The sequence below is a fragment of the Aquarana catesbeiana genome, linkage group LG12 (genome assembly GCF_042186555.1).
Source record: "Aquarana catesbeiana isolate 2022-GZ linkage group LG12, ASM4218655v1, whole genome shotgun sequence".
Classification (NCBI taxonomy): Eukaryota; Metazoa; Chordata; class Amphibia; order Anura; family Ranidae; genus Aquarana; species Aquarana catesbeiana.
The window spans coordinates 29,443,533-29,458,781 of NC_133335.1; the positions used below are offsets into that span (position 1 = coordinate 29,443,533).

At 45.0% G+C, this 15,249-nt stretch overlaps 2 protein-coding genes across 2 annotated transcripts in view; one reads left to right on the plus strand and one right to left on the minus strand.

Annotated features, from left to right (window-relative positions):
- ADRM1 (ADRM1 26S proteasome ubiquitin receptor) overlaps positions 1 to 1,375 on the minus strand; it is a 24,936-nt gene extending 23,561 nt beyond the window's left edge. Inside the window, exon 1 of the mRNA XM_073607514.1 lies at positions 1,223 to 1,375. The gene's annotated coding sequence lies outside the window, so the exon portion shown is untranslated. The remainder of the gene's footprint in view (positions 1 to 1,222) is intronic.
- On the plus strand, positions 1,361 to 11,424 carry LOC141114059 (uncharacterized). Its single transcript, XM_073607515.1, has 3 exons — positions 1,361 to 2,028; positions 4,634 to 4,796; positions 6,247 to 11,424. The coding sequence occupies exons 1-3, from the start codon at positions 1,578 to 1,580 to the stop codon at positions 6,623 to 6,625; spliced, it is 993 nt and encodes a 330-aa protein (XP_073463616.1). The 5' UTR covers positions 1,361 to 1,577; the 3' UTR covers positions 6,626 to 11,424.
- The last annotated feature ends 3,825 nt before the right edge of the window (positions 11,425 to 15,249 follow it).

Below are 15,249 nucleotides of genomic sequence, written 5' to 3' on the forward strand. Positions count from 1 at the left end.
AAACGGGCCACTTATTCCGCCATCTCCAGTAAGGATGAGCTCCGGCGTGTTCGCACAGCCCACGTGCAGAGCCCGCCAGGAAGTCGGCACGGCGCTAATCACAGGCAGTGGGACATTTTCCCGATGTGCGGCTGCAGAGATTGGGAAATGTCTCACTGCCTGTGATTAGCGCAGTGCGGTCTTCCTGGCGGGCTCTGCACGTGGACTGTGCGAACACGCCGGAGCTCATCCTTAGTCTCCAGGTGCCATTAGGACGCATCACCTGCACGCTCACAGCCGCTCATCCTAATGTGTCCTGTCCTGGATGCGGGTAAGGGGCCCCGGAGCGCACCCTGTCTGCATTTGGAGAATGGAGGTCGCTCACCTCAGTCACATTAGGAAGAGCGTCAGTGTGTGCACAAGAGCTGCGTGCCCATTCACATCACACACACCGCCTCTCATCCTAATATGTCTGGGGTGCGGGTGGGTGGCCCGAAGCGCACCCTATCTGCGTTTGGGGAAAGGGAGGTCGCTCACTCCCCCCCCTCGCTCACATTAGGATGAGCATCAGAGTCTGCGCAGGCTATACGTGCCCATTCAAGTCTATTGCGTGCACACACCGCCGCTCGTGACCGAAGTCTAGAGATGGCGGAATAACCAGTATGCGGGCCTCAGCGCCCCTCTGGGCCAGACCTTACACCCCATTCACACCTAGGGCCCCGAAAAACGAACGTTTTGGCAGAATCTCCCCCCCCCCCCCCACGTGCCAAGGAAGCGCCCGCATCTTTTCAGGTGTAGAGCTCCGCACATTAGTCATGTGTCTGCTTGCCCGTGTTTGGGGCGCCATTAATAAGGTTTTTACACAGTTATAGAATGCAAAAGACAATATTGCGCCCTCATACAGACGTTTTTTGTACAGGAACTTTCTACTGAGATGATAGAAAGAAGACCAGGAAATAAATATATATATATATATATATATATATACACACACACACACACCACATACATACATTTTATACACACACATTGTATAAGAGATATATACACACACGGGGCACATACATACATATATTATACACACACATTGTATAAGAGATGTAAGTAGCAGCAATGGACACAATAACACCACACAGATATAAACCACCCGGGTCCCGGTCCCACACCCCTCCCTGGGGCCCCTGGAAGGTCCCAGTCTCGGGGCCCCTGGAAGGCCCAGCCCCAGTCCCGGGTCCCCCATTACCTCAGAGTCTCCTCAGCTCTCGGCTCGCTTTACACAACACACTGCGGGCTTCCAGGCCTACCACGTCACCGCACTCCCTGTATCGCGCGCTCCCATTGGCCCTCTCGCTCCCTCATCTCGGTATCCCGAGCCGCGATTGGCCGAGGAGGACGGCAATCAATGGCGGCCATGTTGGTGTAGGCCGGGGAGAGGCGCCGCGTTTGCTGTGTCACCGATGTTTGTCCATTGAGAGTGGCGGTTTGGAGGGGGAGGGGGCGGACAGAGGGTTGAATACGGGCACACAGGGGATCATTGTGTCCTGACATCCTGGAGCCGCCATTGGGGCCGGGCCGTTTTATCCCTTTAAGCTGTATGGATGGCCACATCCCAGCATGAGAGCCCAGGCCTAGCTGCTGGCCCCTGTATGTATGGAAGCAGTGGGGGGCCACAGGGGTCCGGAGCAGTGGACGACGCTCCCCAAACGCAGCAGCCCGGCATCAACTGTGCGCCGACGGCGTCCGCCGCCGAGCACCTGACGTCCAGAAACGGCGTCGTCGAGGCGCAGCCAACCGGCAGCCACCACGAAGCCACTTCTAGTCCACAGGGGGCGGATGAACCGCGCCTGTCCGGCCGAGGGATGAAGTCGTCTCGGCTCATCGTGGACACCGACCTCCTCATCAGCGAGGTGAAGAAACGCCCATCCGTGTACGACCAGCAGGAGGACGACTACAGCGACCGCACCAAGAAACAGAAGTGCTGGGAGGAGATCTGCGCCGTCCTGGTGCCGAGCTGGGAGGAGTGCACCCAGCTGGAGAAGTGCCGCAAGGGTAAAAAAAAAAAAAAGGAAAAGAATATGTTGCGTTACCACGCCAATGAATTATACCCATAAAAATATTCACTGTAAAAGTCTTCACCTTTTTCCGCAAACGAGACCGAAAAACCCGCGCCACCCCCCTATTGAAACTGGCGGCCTACAAGACATTAGGAGATGGTCGAATCCTGCCATAAAATACGAGGGGTCTTCAAAATGTTTCCACACCTACCATACCTTAGTTTAAAAAAAAAAAGTGCAGAAACTTTTTGAAGAACCCTTGTATATCCAAAGACAAAACTTTTTAATTTTTTCTTTTGGATGGGGCCCTAAGAGTTCAAACTTGTTGGGGCAGATTTCCCTTCACGTCCTGTATCGTAAGACCCAACAGGAAGTGAGTGGAAAATATCTCAAGAGCAAAGAAAATCCTCCTATGGGTGACACCAGCCATTGGAGGAACTCAACATTTTGGATGTTCCCCTCGCTTTCAGTCCCCGTGACAAGAGTCAGGAGTAGATCTCCCAAATGGGACACAGACGCAATGAAAATGTGACGGGGGGGGTCTAACCGTGCCTATCTAAAATAAAGAAAAATGTGGCTTTGGATACATTATACTTTTTTCATGATATTTCTTTCCTGGGGCCTCCATGGTGGCATACACCATATGTTTGCCGCCATGGAAGCACCAGGAAAATGGAAGATTGAATTCTCACCTTACTGTAGTTTTCTTTTCCTGGGGCCTATCCATGGAAGAATACACCATACGTATAACGCTACGGAGGAACCAGGAAAACGCAAGATTGAATACTTACTTTTCTGTTCATTTCTTTTCCTGGTGTCTATCCATGGAAGAATACACCATACGCATGCTGTCATGGAGGCACCAGGAAAACCATACATCTTTAGGCCAGAGATGACCAGATGAAGGAGTACTGGCACTTGTGACCATCTGACTGGACTGATGATGCCAGCGGGCACCTGTAGGGGTATTACACCCTGAGCCTATGAAGTATTTTCTTTTTTTGTTCCTACCAACAATTGCTATTTAGCTGTATTTTGCAAAAAAACTGTCTACTCAAGATTGGGGCCACCAGTTCTGGGACTTCTGGATTGGGGAGTACTTGCTGTGCCATTTAAGGTCTGCATGTTCCATGATTCTTCACTCCCAGCCCATGATGCACATGCATGCTTGCCCTCTCTAATAGCACCAGGTGACCTCCAGTGCTGGGACATCACATCCTGTGATTATTCATGCCCAACTCAAAATGTGGAAGCGTCTCTGCTTTAATGGCATGAGGTCACTTCCTGTGCTGGGACTCCATATCCCATGGTTTTTTGTGCCCAATCCATATTGTGCTTATGTGTCTGCTTTATCAGCGTCAGATGAGCCTATGCCAGTGATGGCGAACCTTGGCACCCCAGATGTTTTGGAACTACATTTCCCATGATGTTCAACTACACTGCAGAGTGCATGAGCATCATGGGAAATGTAGTTCCAAAACATCTGGGGTGCCAAGGTTCACCATCACTGGCTGCTATAATGCATGTGTCCCCACTCTGATAGCAGGTGACCTCCTGTTTCAGGAATGCATGCCCCATGATTCCTCACACTCAGCCCATAGTGCATGTGCCCCCACTTCAATGACAGCTGGTGACCTCCTGCCTCAGGAATGCATGCCCCACGATTCCTCACACCTAGCCCATAATGCATGTGTGTGCCTGCTCTAATAGCATCAGATGACCCCTGCTTTGGGACTATATGTTCCATGATTCCTCACACTCAGCCCATAGTGCATGTGTGTGCCTGCTCTAATAGCATCAGATGACCCCTGCTTTGGGACTATATGTTCCATAATTCCTCACACCTAGCCCATAATGCACGTGTGTGCCTTCTCTAATAGCATCAGATGACCCCTGCTTTGGGACTATATGTTCCATAATTCCTCACACCCAGCCCATAAGGTATGTATCCCCACTGATATGGCAGCAGGTGATCTTTTGCGTCAGGAATGCATGCCCCATGATTCCTCATATGCAGCCCATAATGCGTATGTGTGCCTGTTCTAATAGCACCAGATGACACCTGCTTTGGGACTATATGTCCCATGATTCCTCACAGGCAGCCCATGATGCTCATGAGTGCCAGTTTTAACAGCAGTATGGGACCTTCTGCAGCAGCACTACATATCCCGTGATTCCTTGTACCTAACCTATAACACGCAAGTGTCCCCACTCTTGTGGCATCAGGTGACCTCCTGCATCAGGAATGCATGGCCCCATGATTCTGCAGTCTATAAAAAACATGCGTGCCCACTTTAATAGAGCTTCTGCTGGTCCTTCTTCTCGAACTTCGAAGTCTCATCCAGGGATGCACACGGCGTAGCCATCCTAAAGGCAGAAATACCAGGGGCATAGAAATTGTTGTAGGATTGTGCTGCAGACAAACAGGACAGCGCCAGTAGAAGTAGATGAGGTATGGTACTACATACAGAATTTGTTTTATTAATACATTAAGATTTGCCCACAACTAGGAAGAAAGCTTGGGTCAAGTTTGTGTTTATGCTGCAGATCTATCACTCTACTTCTTCTACGTTTTAATGAATTTTGGTTTTACATTACAGCCAAAGAGATCCAGACACGATGGAGGTCCCTGAAAGATTGCTTCCGGAGGGAGCTGCACCTACAGAAGAAAGAATCCAGGGGTGGCTCTTCTCCTGCTAAAAGAAAACGCTATATGTTCTATGATCAGCTAACCTTCCTGGAGCCCATGTTGATGCGAAGATCGTAAGTCACTTATTTAAAGGGCAACTTTCAGATAGGCTACTGTAAGGCTGTGCAGGGGAATCATATCAGGAAATAGTATTTATTGGCTGCTGTCTTCCTTAATGCCAGGAGAGGTTTGTATGCCTGAATGGAAGGTGCATGGTAGACATCCTTGGCAATCCATCAGAGGGAGTCATGGAAACATATTGGTATTACTTTGTCAGAAGTATTATATATTTCAGCAGAGAAAACGACGCCTTGTGCAGTGCACAGGTGCCTATACAGTATAAAGCACTTGGAAGTAGGATTCTGACCCATGCCAATCGCCTCTAAATGACCGATCTGGTAGCTGGCACAGAGTGTGCTGTATCTCGCCATTTACTTTTGTTGCCTGTTCTGGTTGATTCCCACCAACTGTATGACTGGTTAGGCCTCCAGCAGAATGCAACCCCAGCAACATGGACTTTGGGTTCTCTTCTGCACCCATGTGATACTGGTGATGTGCATTGAGTCACTCAGTGCAATATAAGTTGTCTGCCTAGATTAGTAGTGGTCAACTTTCTTGATATGGGCCTCAAGTGAGGCCCTCAACATCACCAAGGTCTGCATGGAAAAATTCAGTGAATTTTAAGAGTCAGAGACTGCAGACACACAGCAGGATATGGTCAAAGACTAATAGCATGATACAGGATACATGATACAGAGACTGTAGACATGATACAAGAGATGGTTAGAGATTGCAGATAAGGTACAAGAGATGGTCAGAGACTGTAGACCCGATACAAGAGATGGTCAGAGACTGCAGACAGGATACAAGAGATGAGCAGAGACTGATGACATTATACAAGAGATAGTCAAGTGGCCACAAACATGTTGCAGGTGACTGTCAGAGACTGTGAACATACTATAGGAGTTGTTGGAGACTGAGGGCATATTACATGAGACAGCTAGGTAGCACTACTATAATAGGCAACAGGGAAACAAATTGGTGTCTGTAGGGGCCTAGGTCATCATATAAGTGGCACACATGAGTAACACCCACTGTGCACCCCCCCCCCCCCTTTTTTTTTTTTTTTTTTTTTTTACACCCTTGTGTTCAGGGGCGTATAAGTGCCTGCTTATTTTCAGTTTTGTATGAGAACTACTGTTTGTTTTATTGCTCACGCTTACTAAGTGATTGAAACAAATCTTGTTGATATGAGTAGGGGCCCCAGGCAAAAAAAAAGCTCACCATACATGTTACATTCTGACCTTTAGACCCCTCAACTTCAGAATTTTAGATAAATCCCCATATCGCATCCAAATCTAAACTATTCAATCAATCTATCCAATCAGGCAGGCACTTGCATTACATAATTGTTGGTGGATCTAAAGACGATTATACCATCAGATTGTAAGCTTACAAGAAATGTAAGCTACAGATACAAAATGCAGCATGTTCTTTAAGTGTTTTCTTTCTCTTGATCCTTAGGACTTCTGGAAAAGCCTCAGACACAGCAGAGAGCCCCAAGTCGGAAGGCAGCGACTCTGAGCCACCCCAGAGCCCTCTACCGGAACGTATTCCACAAGTATCAGACACGCCGCGACCCAAGAAGACCAAAGGAGGGGCCAAAGGTTTGGGGGATTTCGAAAGCCAAATCATAGACATGGTTGATTGTCTTAAGAAAAGAAGAGACAACGAGGCTGACGAAGATTACAATTTTGTCCAATCTCTGATTCCGTACTTGAAGAAAGTGCCAGAACAGAAGAAGATTGACCTGCAAATAGACATGCTACGGCTGGTGAAGAGATATGTACAGCCAGCATCCCATGGGGCACGTGACGGAATAGAGTGCGGTCAGCACGAATAATGTGAATGAACCTGACAGTCTGAGCCTTTTGGTGCTGACATATACATATGTGATATTTGTATATACATTTAGTACTGACAGATAAGGGGGCAGCACTAACTCTCTGAATTGTGCTCCAGCATCAACACAGTGCTGTGCATGTATCAGCCCACATTACTGCTAAACTGTGAAGATCTGGGAAATTGTTCATATAAAGATATGAAATAAACTCTATAATTATTATTGTGTTAGGGCAGAACTGTGGATACATTTTTTTTTTTTCTTTTAGGTTCAAGAAATGTTATATACAGTGGGGGGACGGAAAGTATTCAGACCCCCTTAAATTTTTCACTCTGTTATATTGCAGCCATTTGCTAAAATCATTTAAGTTAATTTTTTCCTCATTAATGTACACACAGCACCCCATATTGACAGAAAAACACAGAATTGTTGACATTTTTGCATATTTATTAAAAAAGAAAAACTTAAATATCACATGGTCCTAAGTATTCAGACCCTTTGCTGTGACACTCATATATTTAACTCAGGTGCTGTCCATTTCTTCTGATCATCCTTGAGATGGTTCTACACCTTCATTTGAGTCCAGCTGTGTTTGATTATACTGATTGGACTTGATTAGGAAAGCCACACACCTGTCTATATAAGACCTTACAGCTCACAGTGCATGTCAGAGCAAATGAGAATCATGAGGTCAAAGGAACTGCCTGAAGAGCTCAGAAACAGAATTGTGGCAAGGCACAGATCTGGCCAAGGTTACAAAAAAATTCTGCTGCACTTAAGGTTACTAAGAGCACAGTGGCCTCCATAATCCTTAAATGGAAGACGTTTGGGACGACCAGAACCCTTCCTAGAGCTGGCCGTCTGGCCAAACTGAGCTATCGGGGGAGAAGAGCCTTGGTGAGAGAGGTAAAGAAGAACCCAAAGATCACTGTGGCTGAGCTCCAGAGATGAAGTCAGGAGATGGGAGAAAGTTGTAGAAAGTCAACCATCACTGCAGCCTTCCACCAGTCGGAGCTTTATGGCAGACCGGCCCGACGGAAGCCTCTCCCCAGTGCAAGACACATGAAAGCCCGCATGGAGTTTGCTAAAAAAACACCTGAAGGACTCCAAGATGGTGAGAAATAAGATTCTCTGGTCTGATGAGACCAAGATAGAACTTTTTGGCCTTAATTCTAAGCGGTATGTGTGGAGAAAACCAGGCACTGCTCATCACCTGTCCAATACAGTCCCAACAGTGAAGCATGGTGGTGGCAGCATCATGCTGTGGGGGTGTTTTTCAGCTGCAGGGACAGGACGACTGGTTGCAATCGAGAGAAAGATGAATGCGGCCAAGTACAGGGATATCCTGGACGAAAACCTTCTCCAGAGTGCTCAGGACCTCAGACTGGGCCGAAGGTTTACCTTTCAACAAGACAATGACCGGAAGCACACGCTAAAGAGACCTAAAAATGGCTGTCCACCAACGTTTACTATCCAACCTGACAGAACTGGAGAGGATCTGCAAAGTGGAATGGCAGAGGATCCCCAAATCCAGGTGTGAAAAACTTGTTGCATCTTTCCCAAAAAGACTCATGGCTGTATTAGATCAAAAGGGTGCTTCTACTAAAAACTGAGCAAAGGGTCTGAATACTTAGGACCATGTGATATTTCAGTTTTTCTTTTTTAATAAATCTGCAAAAATGTCAACAATTCTGTGTTTTTCTGTCAATATGGGGTGCTGTGTGTACATTAATGAGGAAAAAAATGAACTTTAAATGATTTTACCAAATGGCTGCAATATAACAAAGAGTGAAAAATTTAAGGGGGTCTGAATACTGTTTATTTAACGGTTTGCTAATTGTTCTGCTTTAAGTGATATTGTTGCTAAACAGATGGACAGAAGATTTTGAACTTTTAAAAGGACACTCATTTTTTTAACATTTTGTGTTGTAGTATTATTTTAATTCCTTTGACCTGATCAGTGGCTCTCCTGGGATTCCAGGATTGGTACTTACTAGATTATTTTCACCACTGCAAGTAGTAAGGTCCTGCACAGAGCATTGCAGGTGCTTTTTTATAACTAGCAGAATAGTGCCTGGATGGCCTTAAAGAAGCCACCTCACTACAAATGTTCTTTGTTGTCCTGCCCTAGAGGGGAAGAAGTGCATGTAGCACCATGTCCCGTCTTTTTAGCTTGTCCCATTATTAAGATCTCATGGTGGACAAGCGGGCCTCCTCCTACTGCTTTCTGACTAGGCATATAGCAAGGATATGAATGTTAAACTAGCTATGATTGACAGCACTAGTTTTGGGAAACAGAAATTTTCTTGGGTCACCAGGTATGCTGGGGGAGGGGGTGTCAGTTCCCCTGTTCCTCCCCGATCTTTTTATTAGTAGCTAGGACACAGGCAGCTGCTCCGCACAGTGTCATTGGTTGCTAGGATGCAGGGGGCCTGGCTGCACAGAATCATGTGTTTTTATTGTACAGGTGGCCTAGCTAACTGCACCATAACAACCAATGAACCTGTGCGGCCCCACCACCTACATTTTCACAACCAGTGAAGCTGTGTTGCTTGGTTGCCTGTGTCCCAGCAAACAATAATGCTGGAACCCTAAATGTAGACCCAGCAAAGCTTGGATGAAAAGAGTGTCAGGAGGCCAGGGGATTAAATACAGAGATGAGGAAGAGAGCAGTTTTGGAGTTGAGAGGTGGGGGGGAAGCAAAATGACTATGGGAGCTTATAGTAGAGGGGGTGGAAGCTACTGGCCTTTGCTAAAACTTACCCATGGGAAGGCCCACAAATTGGGTTTTCTACTGGGGTGGAGTTCACAGGCAAAAATACAAGATGTAAAGAAGTGAGTTTCTGTCAAATGGTTTTGCATATGATTAGGTTTTTGTTTTTTTATATGTATCACTAGATGAGCAGTTGAAGCGTAACTCCACTTTTGTTGAGAAAAATAACATTCCCCTCTGGGTGATCTATGTACATTACGAGGATTTTCACAAACTTTGTTGCAGATTCCTACCTTTGTTATTCTGACAAAACCCCTGTGTGTTTGTCTGTGTCCATTTAGGAAAGTAAATCTAATGGGCGTGGTTTCATAATTCTCAATCATGCTGCTGCACCTGCAGGGCTCTGAGGAAAGCCGCTGGGCCTGCATCCCTTTAGTCGTGATTTCCTATTGGGAGTATCTCACCAAAAATGAAATTTTTGTTGCAGGGGATGCTTGAAATCTGACTTGTATCTTAGACCCTTTTCACACTGAGGCAGTTTTCAGGTGTTTTAGCGCTAGAAATAGTGCATGTAAAGCGCCTGAAAACTGCCTCCTATTCATTGCAATGGATGCTTTCATACTGGGTGGTGCACTGCGGAACATTAGAAAAAGTCCTGCAAGCAGCATCTTTGGGGCAGTTTGGGAGCGCTGTATATAGCGCTCCCAAACCGCCCCTTACCCATTGCAATGAATAGGCAGCGCTGCATCACGGGAGTTTTTAACCCCCTTTTTTGGGGTTAAAAGCACCCCGCTAGCTGCCGAAAAGTGTCGCTTAAATAGCGGATAGCGGCGCTTTACCGCAAGCACACGGGAGGCCCCAGTGAGAAGGGGCTCCGAGCGCAGACTTTGGAGAAATCCAGTGAGCCAATCACAAAAAGCATGAAATTATGTTTCTGGGGGGTGGTCAGTACAGAACACCTCCAGGTTGCCATATTGAATTTTCTGAAAATTACAGAGCTGCAGATTGAAAAGGAAAGATCATTTTTAATAACATTCAATTACAATATGACTTGTGTCGCAATTGTATACGCTATATTATTTTTTTGTTTATTTGCTTTTTTTTTTTTTTTTCTCCGAAAGTGGAGTTACCCTTTAAACTTTTATTCCAGCTGAAACTTCTTCCACACGGGCTAGTGCACGAAGCGTTGTACGGGTACATCGATTTGCGCAGCCGTGCCACCTTGCTGCAGTAAATCTGCGGCAGGAGGTCAGCAAGTAGTTAAATATTGCAAAGTTTGTGGAAATACCCTATTGAGGCCATTCATATCTTTATGTTTTGGTGTGGTTTTTTTTTTCTTTGCCTGATCTGTTTCCATTATACCCCATGGAAGCGTATCAGAGCACAAGTTGAAATGCAGTTGAAGTTGAAATGCATTACCGTACAATTTAATGCAGACAGCGGTGCACTCTTCTTTGCACATCAATGCACTGACATGCGTTTTTACCCTGTAGCAGACCAGTGTTGCCATATGTGGTGAGTGAACTTAAATACAACATGGTACCTGTTTGTCCCTCACATTTATTTTAATGCTCCAGTTAGTTTTTATTTGTTCGGAATGTTTTGTACGAGGATTTGGCCTTCAGCCCAGGTTCACACTTGTGCAAACACAGACATCACATGTGATTCGCACCCGCAATGCGGTATGGCTGAACTTGCATTGGATTCGCAGGAAAATAGTGTAGGGACTTTGTTTTGTTTTCCCTGCACTGGAATCGGATCACATGGGTGTTCTCACCCATGCAATCTGATTCCTGTGTGAGTTCACAGTACGCACTGCGATCTGTGAACCAATCTGGGGGTGTCATTAATAATGTATCGACACCTGCAGCGGTTCGCAGAGGGCAGTGTGAACTTCCTGCGGGAGAGATGCGATGCGGGAACCGGTGCTGTAATCGTGCTGGTTCCCGCATCGCATCAGTGTGAACCCTAGGCTCAGTCACATACATCGCCTGTGTACTTTGCAATTAAGAAAATGTCTATATTACTATGTAATGTTTCCTAGTATTCTGCTAGGGCATGTCACAATAAAAATGTGTGAAAAATCTTTGTAGGGAGAAGTCGTCACTGGCCATCTCTGGGAAGCTGTCTTCTATAGGCAGTGGGTTCTTTTATACAAACCAGTACTTTTCATACATGATCTGCCTTACTTTACTGGGGAGGAAGAAGGAAATGCTTTATCAGTACCTGATGTCTTTTAGTAGATATTCTATTGCCAAGGGTAGCGTTCACATTCTTAAAGCCATAGTCCACCTTTTGGAAAAAAATTATATATATATATATATATATATATATATATATATATATATGCACCAATAATGATAAAAATAAGATAAAATAAGAGTGCATTTATTATATTTTTGTATTTAGGTCTGCAGATCATTAAAACTGCAATCAGTACATCTTGGCTGCAATGCATGGCCATTGTTTATACCCAACCCTGGGTCCGTTATGGAGGCACGGGCCTTCTGTTACAGTACTAGAGGAATTGCTGAATGAACTACAGTTGCAGTGATGTCACCACCTTGTTGCTGGCTAGTTCTGTAAGTTCATTTGCCGTTGTGGCAGTGCCACTGATGAATACCCATGAGCGAATGACATTCTGAATTCAAACAGCCACCTCCAGTAAAAAGCAACCAGTGATTAAGGTAAGGTGGGGTTCTTTATTTGTGTATAATCACATAGAAAATCAACGTTTTGGGATTACACAGGGACCCTTCTTTAGGCATGAAATGTCCTTGTGTGGTCCTGAACTGTTGTTTTCTATGTGATCATACAAAGAGCTTGTGGGTGTGATGGCAACATATTTAAAGGATAAGTTCACCTTTAAAAAATAAATGCACATCTTTTTGCAGGTAAAAAAACGTTAAGTTATTATTTTTTTTATTTGTAAAGCATTGCACCTGCAATCAGCAGTTTGCAGGTGCCATGCAGGGCTTCTGCAAGCTTGTTAGTGTATCTGTCTGCTCGTACCTCATACGGGAAGGCTGATACACACTGACAGGAAGAAACCTTGAACTACCAGAGCGCTCAACAGCGCCATGGTTGTTTATTGAGAGTTACAATCCAACAGACGCAAAAGCTGTTGGTACTTGTAGTTTCCTATTCACAGAACTCTGTGAATTAATGACGCAGGCAGGCAAACAGCTGAACGGCTGCGCTATTTTCAAACAGTGACAGCGGGTGCCCAGAGGAGATGCCCCCTCTCTGACACTGGGGGGGGGGTCTGCAGCTGCTGGAACTTATTACATGTTCCACCCTAAATGCGAGTGAAACATGTAAATGTTCCAAAAGGTGAACTTATCCTTTGCATGTTGTGCATCGTGACCAGTTCAGAGTCATTGCAGCGCCCTTTTAATCACATCGATTTCTGTATGGTGTGCAAGAGAATATAAAACAAGTCAGGTAAGGAAGGGTGGAGGGTGTTGGGCAATGGTGTACAGCCCTAATTCCAAAAAGGTTGGGATGTTGTGTAAAATCTACATAACAAAATGCAATGATTTGCAGATCTCATAAGCCCATATTTAGTGGCAAGAATTATGGCCCATTGTTAGTGTCAGTGAGAGAAACAGTGCCCAAGGGCCGTATCCAGCCTGCAGGCCACAGTTTGGGGGCCACTGCACTAATCCATTCACTGTTCAACCCAGCTGAGGACACCTCACAGTGAAAAGAGACTACTGCAGACAGAACGTGGAAACGCAATTATTTTAGTAAATATAAACTGCTAAATACCTTTTCTCATCAGCAGTATATAGCAGTCTTGCGACGTCTATCAGTTTCTAGTAAGGCCTCGAGTACACTGCAGCTGGTAAACTGATGTTTAGGAACAGTTGGGCATTTTTTTCAGCAGCCTCTGAGCTCTCCTGTATGTTATCTTATCAGTCCATGTACACAGGGTCATTTATAGTAATTTCTAGGCAGTTTAGAAGCATTTTTTGGAACGCAAAAAAATGCGTTCAGGGCGGCTGTTTAGAGGCATTTGAAACGCCAAATGCCTGTAACAACTTGTAAACACGGTAACTTGCATTTAGCCACGTTTGTTTACAGGCGTTTTGAATTGAGTCACATTTATGACTATTTGCAATGCAAAAAAACGCTTCTAAGCGCAAACGCGGCATGTAAACGCGACACAACGGATGTTTTTAAACGTCAGTTAATATCCGTCAAGTTAAATCATTTAGCAGGGGTCCCGTGTACCTGAGGCCTAAAGCTTGTAGGAGGAGTTTTCATTCTCCCCTGATCCTCTGTCTGGACAGTGCTGATTGGCCCTGTGCTGATCACATGCATCCTCCCAAGAAAAAAAAAACTCTAGCAATACACACCAAACTGAGCATGTGCAGCCTGTCCCCTGGCTCTGTAAATATCAGGTTACTTTTTGGAGACAGTGGCAGAGGAGGAGGATCAAACAGCCTTTATACACAATGCAAAGGATTAACCCCTTTGGTTGCACAGTGAGTATAATAAGCATGCTTTACTCCATATACAGACTGATTTTACTGTTGTGGGTTTAGTAACACTTTAAGTGTTAGTTTCACAAAGATCTATCAATGGTCACAATATACAGTTTGACAATTAGTACTTTTTTCCCCATAGGTGTCACTGCAACTAATACTTTCTCTATAATTTGATGGGAAGCCTTGGACAGAAGCACCCATTCCCTGACTTTTGGGCAGCATGCTACTACAGTAAAACCTTGGTTTGAGAGTAACTTGGTTTGAGAGCGTTTTGCAAGACAAGAAAAATGTTTTAATAAATTTTGACTTGATATACAAGCAATGTCTTGATATAAGAGTAGCGTCATGTCACAACTGAGTAAAAAAAGAGAAGAGAGGCGCCTCTAAGTGTAGCAATATGGTTACATTTAATGAAGGTACAACATTTAGCAACTCACATGGTTGATGATTAAAACAGGCACATCTAAGTATGCAGGCATCCGGGCTAAAGCTTTCCACATCATAGACCATCTCCTCACCACCATTAATGTCATCCCTTCCACGCTCCACGAGCGGTTCAAGCCAGGCTTTCAGATCGGGGGAAGTCTTCCTGGTCACGATTGCAGAATGACAGCGGTGAGAGCCGCGGGTGTGGGGGATTGTCTATGTGGACAGCTTTACTCCGGATGCCTGTGCCATGTGCCTATTTTAATCATCAACCATGTGAGTTGCTAAAAGTTGTACCTTCATTAAATGTAACCATATTGCTACACATAGAGGCGCCTCTCTTCTCTTTTATACTTTGTAGTGCCTGCTGGATTTTGCTTCTAATCCCCTTGTGAAGGCTTCCATTTGTGGATGGACATTTTATGGTTACGCAACCCGGTCACATTGCTATAATCTTTTTATATGGACTATAAATTGAAGGACCTATGAATAAATGGTTGTGGAACAAATCATCAGAGTTTCCATTATTTTTTTATGGGGAAATTTGCTCTGATATAAGAGTGCTTTGGATTACAAGCATGTTTCTGGAACGAATTATGCCCGCAATCCAAGGTTTTACTGTACTACGGGTGTGAAGTCAAAGTGAGGTGACTGTCTTAAAATACGAAAAAAGCCAGAATGACATTCTTACTCTTGGGCTTCTCACCTCTAGCTGTGCAGCTATTATTCTTACATTTACAGGTTGAGTTCACCTAGGTGGCAAGAGCGTGGTGGATTTGTCCCGGCTTGAGCTGTGCCAAGAGAGCAGAACAAAAAGTTGTCTTTGAATCCCAAACACAAAAAAAAAAGAAATTAGTAAGCATTTGTAGTTATAACCTGAATACCACCACACTGCCTCCTTGAATAAAACAATTGCCTAGAGATGAAGCCTTGATCTATTCCCTTTGTTTTCTTTGTGAATGCATCAATTATTCCAAATGTTTTATGCAACT